Source organism: Phytophthora parasitica (genome assembly GCF_000247585.1).
Source record: "Phytophthora parasitica INRA-310 unplaced genomic scaffold supercont2.54, whole genome shotgun sequence".
Classification (NCBI taxonomy): domain Eukaryota; phylum Oomycota; class Peronosporomycetes; order Peronosporales; family Peronosporaceae; genus Phytophthora; species Phytophthora nicotianae.
This window is the reverse complement of record NW_008649040.1, coordinates 310,605-327,433: the sequence shown is the minus strand read 5'-3', so window position 1 is coordinate 327,433 and position 16,829 is coordinate 310,605. Positions and strand designations below refer to the sequence as shown.

Genomic DNA, 16,829 nt, shown 5'->3' with positions numbered 1-16,829 from the left:
CAGACTGCAACCTTGTGCCGTGGCATTATTGCCGAGTCGCCGCAGCTTGAATTTGTCAATCAGCTGCTCTCAAAACCGCTCCGTCAACCAGCCTACCGAGCATCTACAGTGCTTGATTACGGATTCGAGAGATGGCGCCAAATTTTTGAGACGGCTCGAGTTGACACTCAGGCTCTGGAGGCAAATCTTCATCACACCCGGCAGCACAACGACAGCATAAAGGAGCTCCTCCTGAAGCAAATTGCCTTCACTGAAACCGGTAAATTGTCCAAAGCGGATTTCTTCAACTCACTATGTCTGGCGGAGATGGACTATGAAGCAGCCGCTGGGTTTTCGTCTCAGGAGCGTGCACTTCTTCGCCAGGTGCAGACGGAGCAGAAACTAGCACGGCGAAATTGGTCTGAATGCCCGCTGGTTACCACACTGATGTACAACATCGTAGTCTCCTCAAACTCGAATCAACGCCTCAAACTGAGACGTTGGAGCTTTGCTACACTGGCTCCGAAGATTAACAGCTTGACCATTAAGCCTACTCCAGGGACGAAAGAATCCACGTCACAGAGGCTTTTCCGTTTTGTGAGTGCGGGCCCATGTTCTGAAATTACGCCGCGCGAGCAGGAACTTCTCGCCCAGTTGTTCTCTGCACTTCGACGGTTAGACGGAGTTCGAAAAAGACGCCAAGTATTTGTGATGGTGTATGACTTCGCGAGTTGCGTCTGTACTGGCATCCACCCAAAGCCCGGAGCAGCGTTGCTCGCAAAATGGAATAATATGAAGCAGCAAGCGAACAACGCGAAGTTGAAGCTAAAATTTAAATTGTCGCCGGAAATGAAAGCGATCATCAGCTCTTCACGAAGCGACTCCGAGAATGGTGGACAAATATCCCATTTCCGCAGTTGTTCAGCCAGTATCAGCAGCTCCACCGTCGGCATGAACTACTTCAACGCTACAAATGCACATTCAGCGGGAATTATAACCCAAGCTCCTCACATTACCCCCCTGGGCCCGACGGGTGCATCAGAATCAATACCGTCTGCGAACCTGGTCACTGAGCCGAGTTTACTACGGCCGTTGGCTGCCAATATCCTCCAAGTACCAGTATCCACCGAGAAAACCCCACCGGAAACGCACGAAGCTCAAACTTGTTCAGCAAATGCCAGTCATAACACACCCGAAGTTTCCGTGACGATTTTCCGTAAAACAATTTCTCCAGAACACATGCGCAAGCTGCGCGCATTAGAACGCGAACGGAAAATGGGAGCACATTCATGCCGTATACACGTCGTATTATCCTGATCTACCACTGTCCATCAACGCACTTCGGTGCCGACTAAAGGGAAAGAAGACTTCTCTGAAGGTGGCTAAGACATCCTCACCAAGCATCACACTGCAGAAACGTAGCAGGGAGACGTCTTGTAGTATCTGCCGCCAGCGCAAGAAGAGATGTGGCGACCTCACTATCAATCCGCACTGCACTCAACCTAAGAATTCGAGCGGCAACAACAACAGAGCACAAAACGTCAGCTTAGACCAGTTTCTTGTAAGCGAGTAAGAACAGTGTTAGTACTCGTGTGTTACTCGGTCTCCTGCGTCTGGTAAGTGCTTGCCGTTGCCTTGAAGACGGCGTCGACGTGGTCGCTGCTTCATGGAGTCGTGATTCTTGAGTGCCTGTGTGCTGTGTGCAGGACGTTAGCAGTAAGTACGATTATGTGCTGTTTAAAGGAGATTCTGGGGATATGAACGACACAAAAAGTGGTCAAAAGTGGTGGCATATGGTCCAAAGTGGTGCCGACTGGTTGCGGTTTATTCCCCAGAAAAACGTATGAGCCCCGCATAAGAAGCCCAGAATTGTTGTGATTCTACACTTCGCATCCTATCTGTCGTGGATTCCTACCGCGAAGCACGTGCCTGCTGTGGTGTTGTTGAAGGCGCGTGGCTCTCCGTACATACGGTGTATTCTCGTGATATGATTGGACGACTCCCAAGATCTACATTCCTGATTGGCTGAGAGTGGTAAGTTGAAGTTACCTCTCTGCACTGTATATCTGTCGCAGCCCCGTTAGAACTTAAAGGAGCTAGATGCTCATACTTTGTGGGATTGTTTTTAGGACACAGATAGAGACTTCTGTAAGACCGGTTTAGCCTAACTCAATTTCAATCACTTTTGGATTTACTTCTTTCAGCTCACATCGACCTCAAGCCTCATTCGCATCCCTTCAATTAGAATCGGTCTCAATCGAACGCATTTATTCTGGACTCCCGCAAGTGTCCATCCTGCTCGTAAGCCGATTGCAGCAGGAGAAGGACTGGATGTGGAGCAGCTGCTCACGTATGCTGCGGAGCGTTTCTCGCTAAGTGATCACGAAAGTCAGCTGCTGTCAGGCCAAACTTGGCCAAAAAAAACTACTCATGATATCACCTTCCAGCAAGTCTTTCGCATTTTTGGAAGCCGACTGTACTGATTGCTTCCAGGAAATAACTTGCTATCACTGTCGAATCCAAAAACAAAGCAAATCCCGAGAGCTACGACACAAAATTCTGGAACTGTTGAGTTGGCGTATACGTACATGGAATCACGAGGACGGCTGCCGTCTTGATCGTTTTCCATAAGAGCAAATGTGAACGTAATTGAATCTCCACACCCAAGATAAATGAGCATGTCCTGTGAATCAGAACTCTTCGACGACACATACGGTCTCCAGGACACTAACCGAAGAGAGTGATCAAAAGCGTATATATTTTTGGTTGGCTCCAACGTCGGTTTGCCACTGATGTGTGTGTACATTAAAAAAAGTGAACGCCTCTTTCCCTTGTCATCGCAAAGGCTTCAGCCAGAGACTCCGTTGGCGCCATCTTCCGATAGGCACCTGGCATCTCAAAGGAGACAAATAAAAGCACAGCCTGAGTACGTGGCATAAATTTCATGCATAATTGTGGGGTATGGTAAATGGTAATCACTATCATTGATCTCTATCTTGTTTGGCCTCAGCGAAAATAATTGATTAGGTCACGTGGTCTAATTATGCTTGATCACGTGGGCACTTGGAGACTTATTGCAAAGACGGTTAAAAACTTATTTGGCTTCTACAAACTATCTGTTTCTTTTTCTTCATCGCCTTCAAAGTCAAATGCAGTGTCATACACAATTCCAAGATCTTTATCAGATAGTTCCGAATCTGCGTCGTTGACATCACTACCCATTTCGTCGTCAACTTCGTCGCTAGACGAATCGTCACATTCACTGACGTCAGGCAACTTCGCAGCTTTAGGAAAGCGCATTGGAGGTCTGACCGGGGCTGTAGCCTCTACTGAAATGATACTTTTACGAAGTACGACGTACTTCCCTGCTAACTCCTCGATCACACGAACGAAAGGATTCAGAGAACGGTGGGGCTTCATCCTGGCGTTCAACTCGCGATGAAAACGCTCTAATGGGTTGTTCGTACGATTGACGATCTTTCTTGTGACGCGATAGATATTCCAGAGCTCTGGCGTGTACGTTGAAAATCAGGTTTTAGCAAAGTATTTCCAAAACGACTTCCACTTCTCCCGAGAGTACGGTAGGCTTTTCGATTGGCAGCGCTCCTTTATTTTACGTTTCACCCATGCAATGCCCTGAACAGCAATTTTCTCAGGATCAATGACTGTGAGCATGTCGAAAACCCCGAATGACATGGCAATCTCTGCTTCTTCGTTCGGCATGCGGTACTCCTTTAGTTTCCTTCTACACGCTTGCTTGAAGTGGAACAAGCACCCGACAATGCGTGTAGAAGGAAACTGACTTCTGATTGCAAGGATTAGGGCGCCTTCAAAGTCGCAAACAACGTCTCCCGGGTTGGGCTCTTTACCCAGCGCAAATGCAATACACTTGAACATTTTTGTGTACAAATTTTCCGTTTTGTTTGACGCCAGCGTAAAAAAACCGGAACGAGCAGCTCCGTGTACTGGTCGTACATCATTAGCGTCACAAACTGGTGAAAATTCTTCGGGCTGCATCGAAAAGTGCCGTCTACAAACAAATGGGCACCATCAATTCGAAGTAAGTTGCGGAGTTCGGGGTGTGACCAGCCAATTAATCACTCAATACCATACTTCTTTTGCTTGACTCTTACGTCGTCGTGCCAAATGTAGTGAAACTGAAAAAAAAACCAAGGTCACTGCCAGACACTTTGGCTCTCTCGGGACTCTCAAGAAATGAGAAGATGTTGCTTCCAGACTTGGAGTTTCCAACTCGTGACACAACTTGCTTTTTAGATTCCACGAACAACTTGCGTCGAATTTTCATAGAATTTATTGTATGCCATCATCCAAATATTGTTAGCTGGAAGATCTTGCTCTGCTAATGCAGCGACGAAGGCTTTCATTTCTTCTTCAACGTCACCACAGATGGATTCATCACTTGCCATTTCGGCTACTCTGTTTCTACACGTACGAGGTACCGCGTTTTCCAAGTCGTACGTCATTGAATCGGCGTAGAAGAACAGCGTAGGTGGACATAGCTTAGGTTTCCTGTAAAAACTGCACCGATATGATATTTTCACTGACGAAACCTTGGCTCGCGTGTACTCAAATCCTAGATGATAAATTTTGGTGCTGCCGTCCCGTGCCGTTGGATGCGTACGTGCTTGCGAAGTTTCACGGCGCGGTAGGCCCGGAAGTCGAGCAGAAGGAACTGCAGGTGTGGACTTACCCCCACTCAGCTCCTTGCTACACGGATCGTGGTGTGCTGACTGTGCGAGGGTAGTAGATGTACATGTTGGAGGCTCAGACGTCGTGGACTGCGGCGTGGATAGCTGGGTGTCTTGAGAAGCGTCGTCTAAGTTTAACTCTAATTCTCCATTCTCGCCAAGAGCATGACGAGGACTGGTCGAGCGAGTACGCGGACGAGACGTTGGCGAGTATCGAGCGCTTCGCACCCGAGGCGATGACGGCAAGCGACTCATAGATAGGAGTGATTTCAGGACAGTGGTGATTCTCACAATGATCTCAGACGCCACAAGTATTAGCGCCTCTTCGGATGCGATCTTCGTTGGTTTCAGGAGGTTGACAACGAGTAATGTAACAGCTTCTTAATTTGGCGTGACCAATGCATATTTGCACGCGTGATATTACGTGACCAACGGGCTTGGTCACGTGACCAAACGCTCTAACTATGGCGTGACCAAAGTCGTCAAAGACCAAGTATATATCCTACGATGGTAAATAAACACAGCGCAGACGTGAGATTTGAATTTTCTCACCCGTCAACTGTTGGCCATAAGGGCTCCTGCCGACCCATGCCGTTGAAGTTGGTGAAGTCACCGCCTAGCATCATGATGTTGGAGGTGTTGCGGTGGAGGATGATGCAGTGCACTGAAGCTTGCCACTATAGCCTATACCCTTCACATTCATGCACGGGAAGTGGGAGGCTTGGCCACTGCCCTACCGTAGAAACCCATCCATGATGATACTCGCGGTCTATGCTGATCGATCTACACCTAGCTGCCACTTAAAGACATTTCTCTGTCTTTTACTTGAGAACCAGAAGTTTCCGTGTTTAGTATCGAATCCCTGTCTCACAATTACTCGTAGAGGTTGACCAGCCTCTGTTACTCTCTTCTCGGCATCAAATTGGTGTCGTCACTTCTCTTTGTTTGCATATCAGCATACATGCATATACCGATCAACACCTTTGGTTATCATACTTATCATGCCGCTTACACTATCAATTCTTATCAAATCACGTGCGCGCTTCAACACACATGGGCGGATTTGGTCTCAATTCTTCCAGTTGATAAACCCTCGCTGCCAAATCCCCATGATACTTATGTGACGTTCATAACCGCTACGGTCTGCATTTAGCTCGAGCTCTCTTCATAAATCAAACTGGGATTCCTCGACGTCACTTCTGTTTTTCATTGACACTCTCTGCGATGAGTTCGTCGCTTTGGGGTTGCCCTTATCACATTCGCTGTTCTCCTCACTTTTCAGTAGTTCAGTGCCAGCGTGGCCTGCGTTAGCGTTCACTCTTGCGGTGCGGACTCCGTCTCTCTGTGACCTTGAAATGCCTACTGTGGAAGCGGTTTCGTCATTATATTGACCACATTCGCTTTTAACGGGCTCTAGCTTTACTCCCCGCTTTCACGTACTCGCGAATCTTGAGGTCACTGATATTGACCAGCTTGGTTCTGCGAAGCTTTTCAGCATGTTTCATTAGCCCATGGGCACTATTTGAGTCACAATATAGTGTTGTAGTCTCTTTCTCCAAGCCTAACTCATCCGCAAATTGCTCCAGCCAAACTGCTTCATGCATCCCAGTATTCGCTGCAATCAGCTCGACCTCACAGCTACTCTCAGCAAGAGTGTCTTGTTCCCAACATTTTGCCGAGACAAGTTGCCCATTAGAAATACGGTAAAAGAGATGCAAGTACATAGTATATCCCTTCATGGAGGCCTCCTGAATGAAAAGCAAGTCCATCAGTTCCTTGTCAAATGGATTTGCCACTCTACTTGTCGTTATGTGGCGAAAAGTCATCCTTTTCACCTTCACCATATCACAGTTGTAACACTGTCTTTTCTTGCTCTGATCGTCCTTTGATAGCCTCAAGCCTCGAGCCAACTCCTTTGAAGCCAACTCTCGGATCACTTGCCAATTTATATGCTCCAGATGGTGATGCCAATATTCCAGCGATCTTGCCGTTTGAACCTTTATCTGCAACACATCTAACTGAGAACGTGGTATCTCCATCATTGTCTGATAGAGGCCACCGACCATATCAAACTCCAGGTAATGAGTATCACCCGGTTTGACAATATAGTCACTTCCTGGTCCTCACTTGTCTGCGCAAAAAAAGCCTTATTCCTTATAGATGGCACGCTGCGACAACAGGTTGGTTGCTCCTTCTACAAACAGAGCCTCAATGGTTATCCATACTTTCGTCTTCGTTGCGGCATCAACGATGGCAAACTTCATCAAACCTTTCATCTGCGCCTTCTGACAGGAATTCGCAAACCACCTCATTACCGTGTCGCAATCCGACGCCAAATACACCAATGCCTCACGACCTTAAGAGATATTCAGAGACGCTATCCAACACAAATGGAATGTTAAAGTTATTGCCAGCTTCCTTTTCTGTCCTAGGATTTGCAAAACACCGTAGTGTGTTGCTTCCAATCAGGCTTGATTTTTTCCCACCAGACTAAACCCTTTCTTCAGTTTCGACCGGTGTGGCTGCTGAAAATGTCGTCTCGGGCGTCTGGCAGCTCCCGTTCAACCGTCCCGCCTCGAAAGCGTGCAAAACGAGTCGACAAGAAAGAGACCGCGTATATACGAGTATGTGGAAAGCTAGGAGAAGACACCGCTGAGAGGATTCGACACGACTGGGATCAAATGAATACAGGGCAAGGTGGAAGCGAGTGGGAACAGTCAGAATTGTCATTCAGCTTCTTCAACAAGAATTATCTGAGCGAGAAATCCGAGCTATTATACCTGTGGGTGGTAGCCACATTGCAAGACTGTGGGAAGTACAGAAGGTAGGAGTTGAAACGCTACACACTCCTCGCGAGCTACAAAGACCATGGCATGCACTGAGTGCTGATGATATTGCTGTATTTAAAGAACATTGCAGAACAAATCGATCGCCGATAATTTTTTTTGCATTTCTTTCGGTAATATTATCCTCCAAGAAAGTAGTGCTTTGCTACACTACCTGGACACTCCCACAATATTGCTGACCGCTTTATCGCGTGGTGTCGACGCGCAACTCGAGGATTGAACTTATATACACCAAAATACTTGATTAAAGAGGTGAACAAGGTGAAAAGTGTACAGGGTGTGTTTTTAAACCACACTGATGCCGATCGACCATTCGATATGGGCTGGAATGAGTTGTTGAGCAAGTACTTTATTCCACCGCCTGGAGGCTACACCACAAACTACCTTTTTGAGATTGATCGTGGAGTTTGTTCTGCTCGAAGTACAGGAGAAACACCGGGTGAAGACTCTTTCGTTTTTGATGGTAGCTCCTGGAAATGTTGAAGCTATTCGAAAAGTTGTTCTGGCGGATCTATTCGGCCCCACGGTCACGACAATTTTTGAAGCATCGCTTTCATCCATCCTGTCAAGGAGCTATCAGCGAACAAGCTGAAATTACTGTCAGCTAAGTACTTCTCAATTCCTCCTCAGCACTTGCACTATTATTCTAACGTACCAGAGTCAGCTCAAAACGCCAAGGTCATGTCCATTGACACTAACAGTAGCAACAAGAAGAAGACGAAAAAGAAGACAAGCACTTCAGCGAAGCCACACAGTAACCAGCCTTCTATCTTGCAGTTCTTCAACTCACAAACAAAACAGAAAAATAGGTACTTTAAGACATGCTTCATTCCATATTAATCTCAAATCAACTTTACCATGATACCGGTTTCTGGTGAGAATACCGGGTCCTGCCAAACGTTTCATATGATCTGTAACAATATGACCACTCTTGAACGATTTGTTGAAAAGCAGACGAAGTATTGGACGATTTGTAGAAACGGTTTTAGCACTGAGACAGATGCTCACAAGTATAATTACGTGTCCGCTGCGAACATATACCAACGCATCCGTCTAAATGATGCAAACGCTTGATTACAATATATATTCTTTAAGTAAACGCGCTCATTTTATGCACCTAAGAGCATCTCCATCGGTAGGGGAAATGCTGAGGGGCAGTCTTCAACACTGTACGGTTTGGCCTAAAACACTGTAAATCTAGGCTAAACCACTGAGGGTTAGGTTGGGCTTCCACTGTGTGAGCCGGGTTAAAACACTGTAGGATAGATCTAAAACACTGAAAGCCTGTCATCGAGGAATGCAAGTGTCTTGATATATAATGCGGCGTCAATACTACTTCTTGTGGTTAGTATCTACGACGCTTTGTATGCTCACATGACTGGCGGAGTGTCAAAGAAGGCGGACTACGTGAAGTCCTACAACGCGTGGCTAAATTGTCTGAATCGGGAACATCGTTGGATAAAGTGCGACATGGTGCTGATCTTGGACGCTCGAGTCGTATACAATGCGATTCTACAGCTTGCATACGTTGTACAGGAACATCTTCACATTGTGCAGGAGCAATTTCAAAGTCCAGAACGCTTGCACAGCCTACAGATACAGGAGTATCGGAGAAACTGACGCTTTGTAGATGACTTAAAGCGATTGCGGAAAAAGGGCGAACAGTCGAACTTCTTTGACGCTTGTCACGCGATTGAAACCGGCCGGCTGGGGTTTTAAACCCAGGACAAGGGAGCCCTAGTATCTTTGTTGCTTCGATAATATGAGGGCATAGATTGTAGTTGCTGTGGAAGCAACATTGACACGCCCTAGTCGTCGCATCGACTACCCACCCGTCCTCCGGCATTCCCTCCCACTGCATGCGCAGCGTATGTGAAAACTTAGTAGGCTTATAAACGTCTTCGGCATCGAATTGAGGTTTCTTCTTTTTCTTTGGCGACTTTGTCTTTCTTGAAGTTGATACCGTGTGAGTTGGCAACACCGTCAGTCGTGTAGACCCAATAGCAGTAGCAACACTCGTTTCGGGAATGGATTGCTTCACTAAAACGAATTGACTTCGTAGATCTCCATCGGGAAGAAGCACAGTTGCACTTAGATCGCCTCGTTTCTTGATTTTGTTGTAGTGTGATTTTAATCGCTTTGATGGTTGCGTAATACTCGAGAACTTTGCATTTCTCGCTATAAAACCGATGCGCGATTGATCCAAGAGTTGCACCATTACAATTGGAATAGCGCGAGCCGTACTTTTCACCAATTTAACCTTCCGGTGGTATAACTCCACGGGATTGTTAGTTGTAGCGTAACCTGGAGGTGTGTGGAATGCTTGCCATTTGGAGAAGCGAGAGTTGTCGAACCACTGGCGGCGAATCTTCTTAGCAACAGCTCGAAAACGAGCAGAGGTCTCGCCAATAGTCTTCCAATTATTCACGATATTTGCTTTCTTCTGGTCAAACTCGTTCTCTGATCTGCAGAAGCGAAGGTCGTTCAAATCACTAAATATTCGATTTTCGCTGCTGTTTGGGTAGTTTTCGGGATTTTCTCCACACGTTCTGACAAACGTGAAACCAGCACATAATAATCTTGGTGGTGGATAACTCACAGGTGCATGCATAGTGCTGACTATTGTCAGCGTCAGTCATCATGTATTGTGGAGAAAATCGAGTTCCACAAACCTGGAGCATCACGCGATTTAGATACGATAGGCACCAAGCAACATCTTCAGCCCTCCTTTGCGATGCACAGTAATACACCAGTGGGAAGAAATGTCCGCAGCAGTCCGAATATCCAAGGATAAACACGCTATAACGTTGTCGTACCAAGTTATGTGTGCTATCTACGTGAAGAATAGTGTTGCAGAGAGGATCTTCCTGCACTGTAGCATACGCTTCCAGCAGTGAATAGCACGTGAGTCCCATTCGAAAAGGTGATTCGTCAGATGCATTTCCAATGTTTGGAACGAGGTTACCATTTTCGTAAATAGAGTCGCAAAACACGAGTAATCCATGTCTGGCTTGAGCCGGTTGACGGCATAACTCGAACGTTGATCGTGCACAAATTTCAACAACCGGTAGCATCGAGTCATCTCGATGTTTTGCTTGCCAACGCTTCATGTATCCTTGTACTTGTGTCTCAAGCGGGGTGGCCCGCGCAACTGGGAACACAACCGGGTAAACACGACATGAGGAGTCACACCAGAATACATCGTAATTTCATTCTGTACAAAGACTTTCATCTCTGCTGTCAGTTTTGCCACTCGCGGGGAACTTTCGCCAGTGTCCAACATTGAGTGTTGTCCGTCTTGATATACGATCAAAAGATCGCTTAGTTCGCAAGTATTGATTTTCTAGCAACATTTATAAGTTCCAACAAGGGCACAACGGGCAGAGGTACATTTGGTCAGGACTGTGCACATCGTGTCTCGTTCCTGAAGTACCATGTTGTCACCGAGAGCGGTATGGTGCATTGTACACGGGTAACAGTCATTTTTCACTGTAGCTCGACTAGGTAAGCTTGCCATAAATCCTTCTAGCGTGCCTCCAGTGGATTGACTTGAACATCAAATGAGCTGCCAGGTAGGTCGAATTCTGGAAGATTGCCCCGTCGAGATCGTGCTTTCACGTGACTGCATTACAATGTATTAGCCGTATCATTTGTCAAAATAGGCGTGGGATTTGGTACCTCCTAGTCGTTCGAACTATCTTCCGACGAACTTATTCTTTCATCAGAGCTTGGGCAACTACTTGAGCTGGCCATGTCCTCTATGCATGTTACTGTCGCCAAACTATGCAGTCGTTGTAGGTTTCCTGTAGCGAATTCGAAAATCACATATTTCAGACATCACGAGAAGTCGTCGTCGGGTTCTTCGACAACGGCTTTGGCTGTTGGAAAACGGATCCTATTCTTTTTATGTGTCGGCGTACTTCGGTGCTACAAGCCCATTTTATCAGTGTTTTCGACCCTCCTACCCCTTCAGTGGAAGCGGCCAGTGGCTCGGTGGTGAAAACCTCTGGCACAGTGTTTTAGGCTGTCACTCGGGAAATGCTACGGAGCATCAAAACAGCCAGAGAATGAACGCTCTCCTGTTGCTGGCAATAGCATGCGATACACACCTTGTGAACTTTCTAAACACCTTCTCAGATAAGTAACTACGTGTAGAACAAACATTATCGGGACCTGTGCGTTGGGTAAAGCCATTCCCTCCTCGTCGAGAGACCAAATATTGAATAACCCCAGTTTTGTGGAGGTAATGTGATTTGGTCCAGTTCATCAACGTTCTCGTACACTGTAGACTACGGTGCTAGTGAGAAGCTCTTGGAATTTGATTCTGGAAGCTAGTGTGTCTCTTTCAAACGGCTACTTCTCAGCTAGATCAAAACATGAAGGATCTCGGCGTGTAATATTAATTCCATGGCTTGCATTGTGGGAGTGGCGCCGGGTACGAGAACTCCATTCATCGTGTCGTGTGAACGGTATGAGAACTTTCAATTCTGCCCCCCCCCCCCCCCCCCCCGACCACGGATACACCTTGCACACTTCTCAGTGCTTGGCGTTGGGCGCCAGAGTTTGCAGTCGTGATTGTATTTTGTGTGCGAGATGGGAGTCGAGATTCCCCGGACTCGACACTCATCGATTGCTGGCTTGCTACTGGTCTATGGAGAGGGAAAGCAAGTTCTCGTCAAAATGTTCCGGCAGTAATTTGAATTGGTCTTCCGATCCAATGTTATGAGGAGTCGTGAAGACAGGGGCGACCGTGGACTCACCAGAAGACGTTGCCACGGTCGAGTCCATGGTCCACAATTATGTGAGCATATTTCCAAAGAAATGTTGGTTGCAGACAAAGCCCAAACACTGATTTTTCTTACCAGAGCAGAAATTCTATCAGCTTTTTGAAACACAGCTGGCATTTGAGCTGCATCCTTAGCAGCACTTATCGAGTTACGAGAGACAGCGCAAAGCCACCACGGGTGAACTTGCTGAAAAACAGTGACGAGGTCTCCACGTGAGTTATCGATCCACGATTTCATGGTCACGTTGGTGCCTTCGACTGTGGAGTACCCACTGTGAGCGTAATTGTTTGTCCAACACTTTAAAACTTAGTTTTGTAAGCCCACCAGTGACTTTCCATGCTCTATACATGCTCTCGTATGTATCACAAACACAGGCAGTAAACAGTTATCAACTCTCTATTCGAAACTTCCTTTTGCATCAGTGTTATTGCCTGCCGAGTTGCCTCAACTCTGTGAATATAAACGATTCATTTTTCGGATCAAATTCAACTTTTAGATCCTCTCGACGCTTGGACAATCCTACTGCAAAGGATTAATCATTGACCAGGGCTGCCCACTGGCGCGAGAATGCTTCAAATGTGCTAGCCGGACTCGAGTTCCATCATCCAACGTATCCGTCAGGATATCATTCAGAGTAAGCACCTTGTTCCTATACTCTATGCTTCGAGCCCTTCTGGTCCACGAAATCGTATAGCGAGGTGATGGCCTTCTTCAGCGACGCAATACAGACATTCTGGTTGTCCAAGAACTGGCCGAACGGGACCAAAATTGAACGCACCGAGCCCAAGAACAGAACGAGGTTATAGCGATGTTGATACGCAAGTCGTGCAGCCCGATCTTGCGATATCCACACTGTCAATCGTGGTGGAGCCCGCGTCCGGCTGAACGAGATGCATGAGACCCATATTCAAGCAGCTCAGCATCCGTACAACTGGCATTGCCGATCTTCTCCTTCCTGTTCACACTAAACGCGAGTCCACGAAGCACACGCGGCAGGCCAGGGCGGTGTCGGAGATCAACGCGGTTGAAGCTACGGCTAAATGGGCTCCAGCCGTCGGCTAGTCGAACGGCGGCTTCTCAGCTGCAGTGCTAGTCATGCCATCCTCGAAATTTCAAAGCTTTTTCGTGAGCAGCACGACTTAGGCATGCGCCATTGCTCAGTTTGAGAGATGACAAGCCTGTGGAGCAGCGCCGGCGTGCTACTATGGAAGATCTGGCGCGTGCAGCAGCACGAGAGCCGCTTGAACCGCGGGCGGCTCGGCTAACGCTGGCTGTACCCGGCGCTCGTTACAGACATCATCATCTCGCTGGGGCTTATTCTGCTGCTTATCCAGAAAATGTGCGAATACAACGCGCAGTTGGAAACGTCCTAGAAACTTTTCCATCCGCGTGGGCTCAAACAGTGGAAAAGAGCTAAGCAACAAATATCTAATATTTTTACTTTAGACCTTGATATTCCGAAATCTGCTTCTATAACCCAAGCCCCAAGGCGGTTTGAGGAGAGCTTTCAAGTTTCTTGCCAATAACGCTTCCGTGACCTAGATTATAGTACAGTATCCAAGTACCCTAATCGGATTATGGTACGTGGATAATGTACTGTAATCTACTACACATGTATCTAAGCATTTAATATTAAAACGATTGGGATCGATGTGTAATTAGACGATACTTTAACGTGCCGACATAAAGCATTAATTCTTTGAAGTATCGTAGCGTAATCTACACAGAAAACTAATCCCCTTGCAGTTCGTAGCAATGATCCTCGGCCGTCAATCCAGGATCGTTGGTCCGTTGGCACACCGGTACAGATGTAAGTGCGGTCGGCTATCACAACATATTTTGCTTTCAAGACCATAAGACCCCTCCTTCCAGTAGAACACCTCGCTACAATCATGCGCAGCTCTTTCTACGTTACATTTTGCTATCGCGGTACTCGCTCACTCCAGTATCGTCGCAGCGTTTTCGAATCCCGATGAGTCGCAGCTATTATCGAAGGCCTCTCCTGATTTTGTGGCCGATGCTATGATCAGTAGTCACTCCCAGAAGAGATTCCTTCGGGTCGTAGATCCAGAAGATGACAATTTGACAGCCGCTGATGAAGAGCGAACTAAGTGGGCGTTTCTCGACGATGTCATCGAGAGAGCGATTGCCGCCGAAACGTTAAAGGGCTTTACGAGAGAGAAGGCCAGTGAAGTGGTTCAGGCTGCAAAGAAGGGTGACGACCTTACGGAAAAGGAGAAAGAAGTCCTAGCTATCCTCAAAGCCATGGCCGATAAGAATTAGGAGACGGAAGCATTGTGTTAAACGATTCAGGGGAAAAGCTGAGGATGATCCAAGACCGTTTAAGGTTTCTTGAACAAAGTAAACTGACAAATGGAGATTGCAGTTGTTTTACAGGCACATCTGACGTTTCTAAAGCTCTTTGATTGAGGATACCTGTGTTCCACTTTCAACGCGATTTTCTCTGTTTTGAGCCAGCATTGCGATGCAAACTTGACAATGCTACTATTTAACAGGAAATCCTGCTTCAATTTGTGATTTCGGTCGGATGTTCTGAAATTGTAGCTCAAGCGACCAATGCCTTTTCATCCCACCACGGCATATACCGTTAAAAGTACTTTGTACCAATTTTGCTAACCAATAATTGTACAATGTGAGTATTCAGTGATCAAGAATCTCAGCTATCTTATTAGAATAGGCAATTCTAAACGGCACTTTAGTGTCATCTTGTTTGAGGTTGTCTTGTATAAGTTGACCAATCATTTAGGCACCTACCCAAACTAAACTTTATACCTTTGGCTACACCTTTGTGGTGAACAATTCCTATAATCAGTTGTGTTCGATTAAATCAGTCGTATTCGATTGCTTAATGCAACACGAGCTTTTTAATTATACCCGAGTCGATAAACCAGGGGGAACCATAACATCTCGAAATGTAGATATCTCCAAGCAGCTTGCAGGTTCGTTAGTACCATTTGATTATCAAATTTGATTTTAAAATGTATAGGCCTCTTGCTCTGATTATTTTACACTGAGGAGCTCAAAATTACTCAGATAACTGAAAACTTTGAAATAATTCTTGTAGAAGTTGATGTTACTGTTATATAGAATTGCCATAGGATAGTCATACCCAATATAACAAGGCCGCGCGCGCGGAGAAGCTCTGAAGTTTACAACGCCACACTCTAACGCTTTTAACGCTTTGTAAATGGTAGGCCGTATTTTCGCTCGTGTCAGTAGCAAGGTGTGACCGCCTCGTAGAAGGAGGAGCATTGTGGTACGTCGATTTTCCAAACGTGGATCTGGTCAAGTATCGGAAGCAACAACAACAAAACTTCTCCTGGGTTACTTTGCAAACTTATCTGATTGTAATGCTATATTTCCAGAGAACTAGGTGAAAGTCGATCGAGGGAGTTTCAGTGAAATTTTGTTAAGTTTATTCTTGACTTTAATTGTTCTCGTCGCCTTTCAAGCTGTATCATGGTGATCGGGAATGACCGTGGGAGTCATGCCCGATTGTGCCGCTGGCCACCATACGCGGTTTTCGTGAACTGGTCTGGCATGCAAATACCGAGAGACAGATATATAAAAAAAAATTGCTGCTGCATACAACGTTGGCATATTTATAGTTGCCAAGCAACGGCACATTTTTTTTCTCTATTGTGCGGACTTCTTAGCTCGAGCATACAGAAGTTGACGCTCCCATATCCCGAGAGTAGCAAAAGCATCGCAATGAGTCATATTTCCGGGCCATGTATGATTAATTTCTCTTCTGTATCGCCTCGTTTCTAGGTCACCAAGTGCCCATGAAGAGGGCTCTAATGTGCACACAGGGATCACCACCTACAGCAACTCCTTGCACCATGCTGCCGATTGTGGAGCTTCTCAATCAGGAAGTGCCTTCTTGTTTGGCGTCTCTTGATGAATGCGCCGTGAACACAGTAGTATTGTTTGCTGGACCAGAACTACTGGTGTACGCTGAGACGAGTTACGTGTAGCAGCTGTGATTCGATGGGATGACTGGGTGAACGAAGCCAAAAGCTAGATGATTGGTCGTTTCGTTACCGTACATTTCGCATAGTAAGTAAATTACAGAAAATGTCGATTCAATGTCGAGCAGCAAGAGCATGGGTAATTTAATTCTCGCTAGATATGCACGATTACAGTGAAATTGCTAGCAACTGTATTGATATATCTAGAGTCTACAGCTTGAAGTTCAATTATCGCGACATTCAGGCCTTCAAGCGATTTGCTTGGGTGATTTGAATGTTATTGAGGGTGTATTAGATATCACAGCGCGGTTTTGAGCCATTCAGGTCTACTCGATTTTCTGATTTTAGAGCTACATCTGGTTTGAGCGGAAAGTCTGATCGCCGAGATACTCTGAAAATAAATTTCAGAGAATTGGGGTTTCCCTTCTGATATTACTTACGTGTGATTTCTGCTCGTTTGAGGTAGAAATCTTTAGTTTAGTTTAGTGCGACATCCTATCTATCCACAACACTTAT

The 16,829-nt window shown here is 46.3% G+C and overlaps 5 protein-coding genes across 5 annotated transcripts; 3 read left to right on the top strand and 2 right to left on the bottom strand.

Moving 5' to 3' along the window:
* Positions 1 to 306: 306 nt before the first annotated feature.
* Positions 307 to 1,296, top strand: PPTG_15849 (hypothetical protein; the record flags this gene model as incomplete). Its single annotated transcript, XM_008913605.1, has 1 exon — positions 307 to 1,296. The coding sequence occupies one exon, from the start codon at positions 307 to 309 to the stop codon at positions 1,294 to 1,296; it is 990 nt and encodes a 329-aa protein (XP_008911853.1).
* A 264-nt stretch (positions 1,297 to 1,560) lies between these two features.
* On the bottom strand, positions 1,561 to 1,948 carry PPTG_23857 (hypothetical protein; the record flags this gene model as incomplete). Its single annotated transcript, XM_008913604.1, has 2 exons — positions 1,561 to 1,668; positions 1,895 to 1,948. The coding sequence occupies 2 exons, from the start codon at positions 1,946 to 1,948 to the stop codon at positions 1,561 to 1,563; spliced, it is 162 nt and encodes a 53-aa protein (XP_008911852.1).
* A 2,580-nt stretch (positions 1,949 to 4,528) lies between these two features.
* On the top strand, positions 4,529 to 4,945 carry PPTG_15847 (hypothetical protein; the record flags this gene model as incomplete). Its single annotated transcript, XM_008913603.1, has 2 exons — positions 4,529 to 4,678; positions 4,748 to 4,945. 2 exons carry the CDS (start codon positions 4,529 to 4,531, stop codon positions 4,943 to 4,945), a joined length of 348 nt encoding a protein of 115 aa, XP_008911851.1.
* Positions 4,946 to 6,091: 1,146 nt separating this feature from the next.
* PPTG_23856 (hypothetical protein) lies at positions 6,092 to 6,427 on the bottom strand (the record flags this gene model as incomplete). Its single annotated transcript, XM_008913602.1, has 1 exon — positions 6,092 to 6,427. The coding sequence occupies one exon, from the start codon at positions 6,425 to 6,427 to the stop codon at positions 6,092 to 6,094; it is 336 nt and encodes a 111-aa protein (XP_008911850.1).
* Positions 6,428 to 14,076: 7,649 nt separating this feature from the next.
* On the top strand, positions 14,077 to 14,604 carry PPTG_15846 (hypothetical protein; the record flags this gene model as incomplete). The annotated part of the gene is made up of 2 exons (XM_008913601.1): positions 14,077 to 14,131; positions 14,222 to 14,604. 2 exons carry the CDS (start codon positions 14,077 to 14,079, stop codon positions 14,602 to 14,604), a joined length of 438 nt encoding a protein of 145 aa, XP_008911849.1.
* Between the last annotated feature and the right edge of the window lie 2,225 nt (positions 14,605 to 16,829).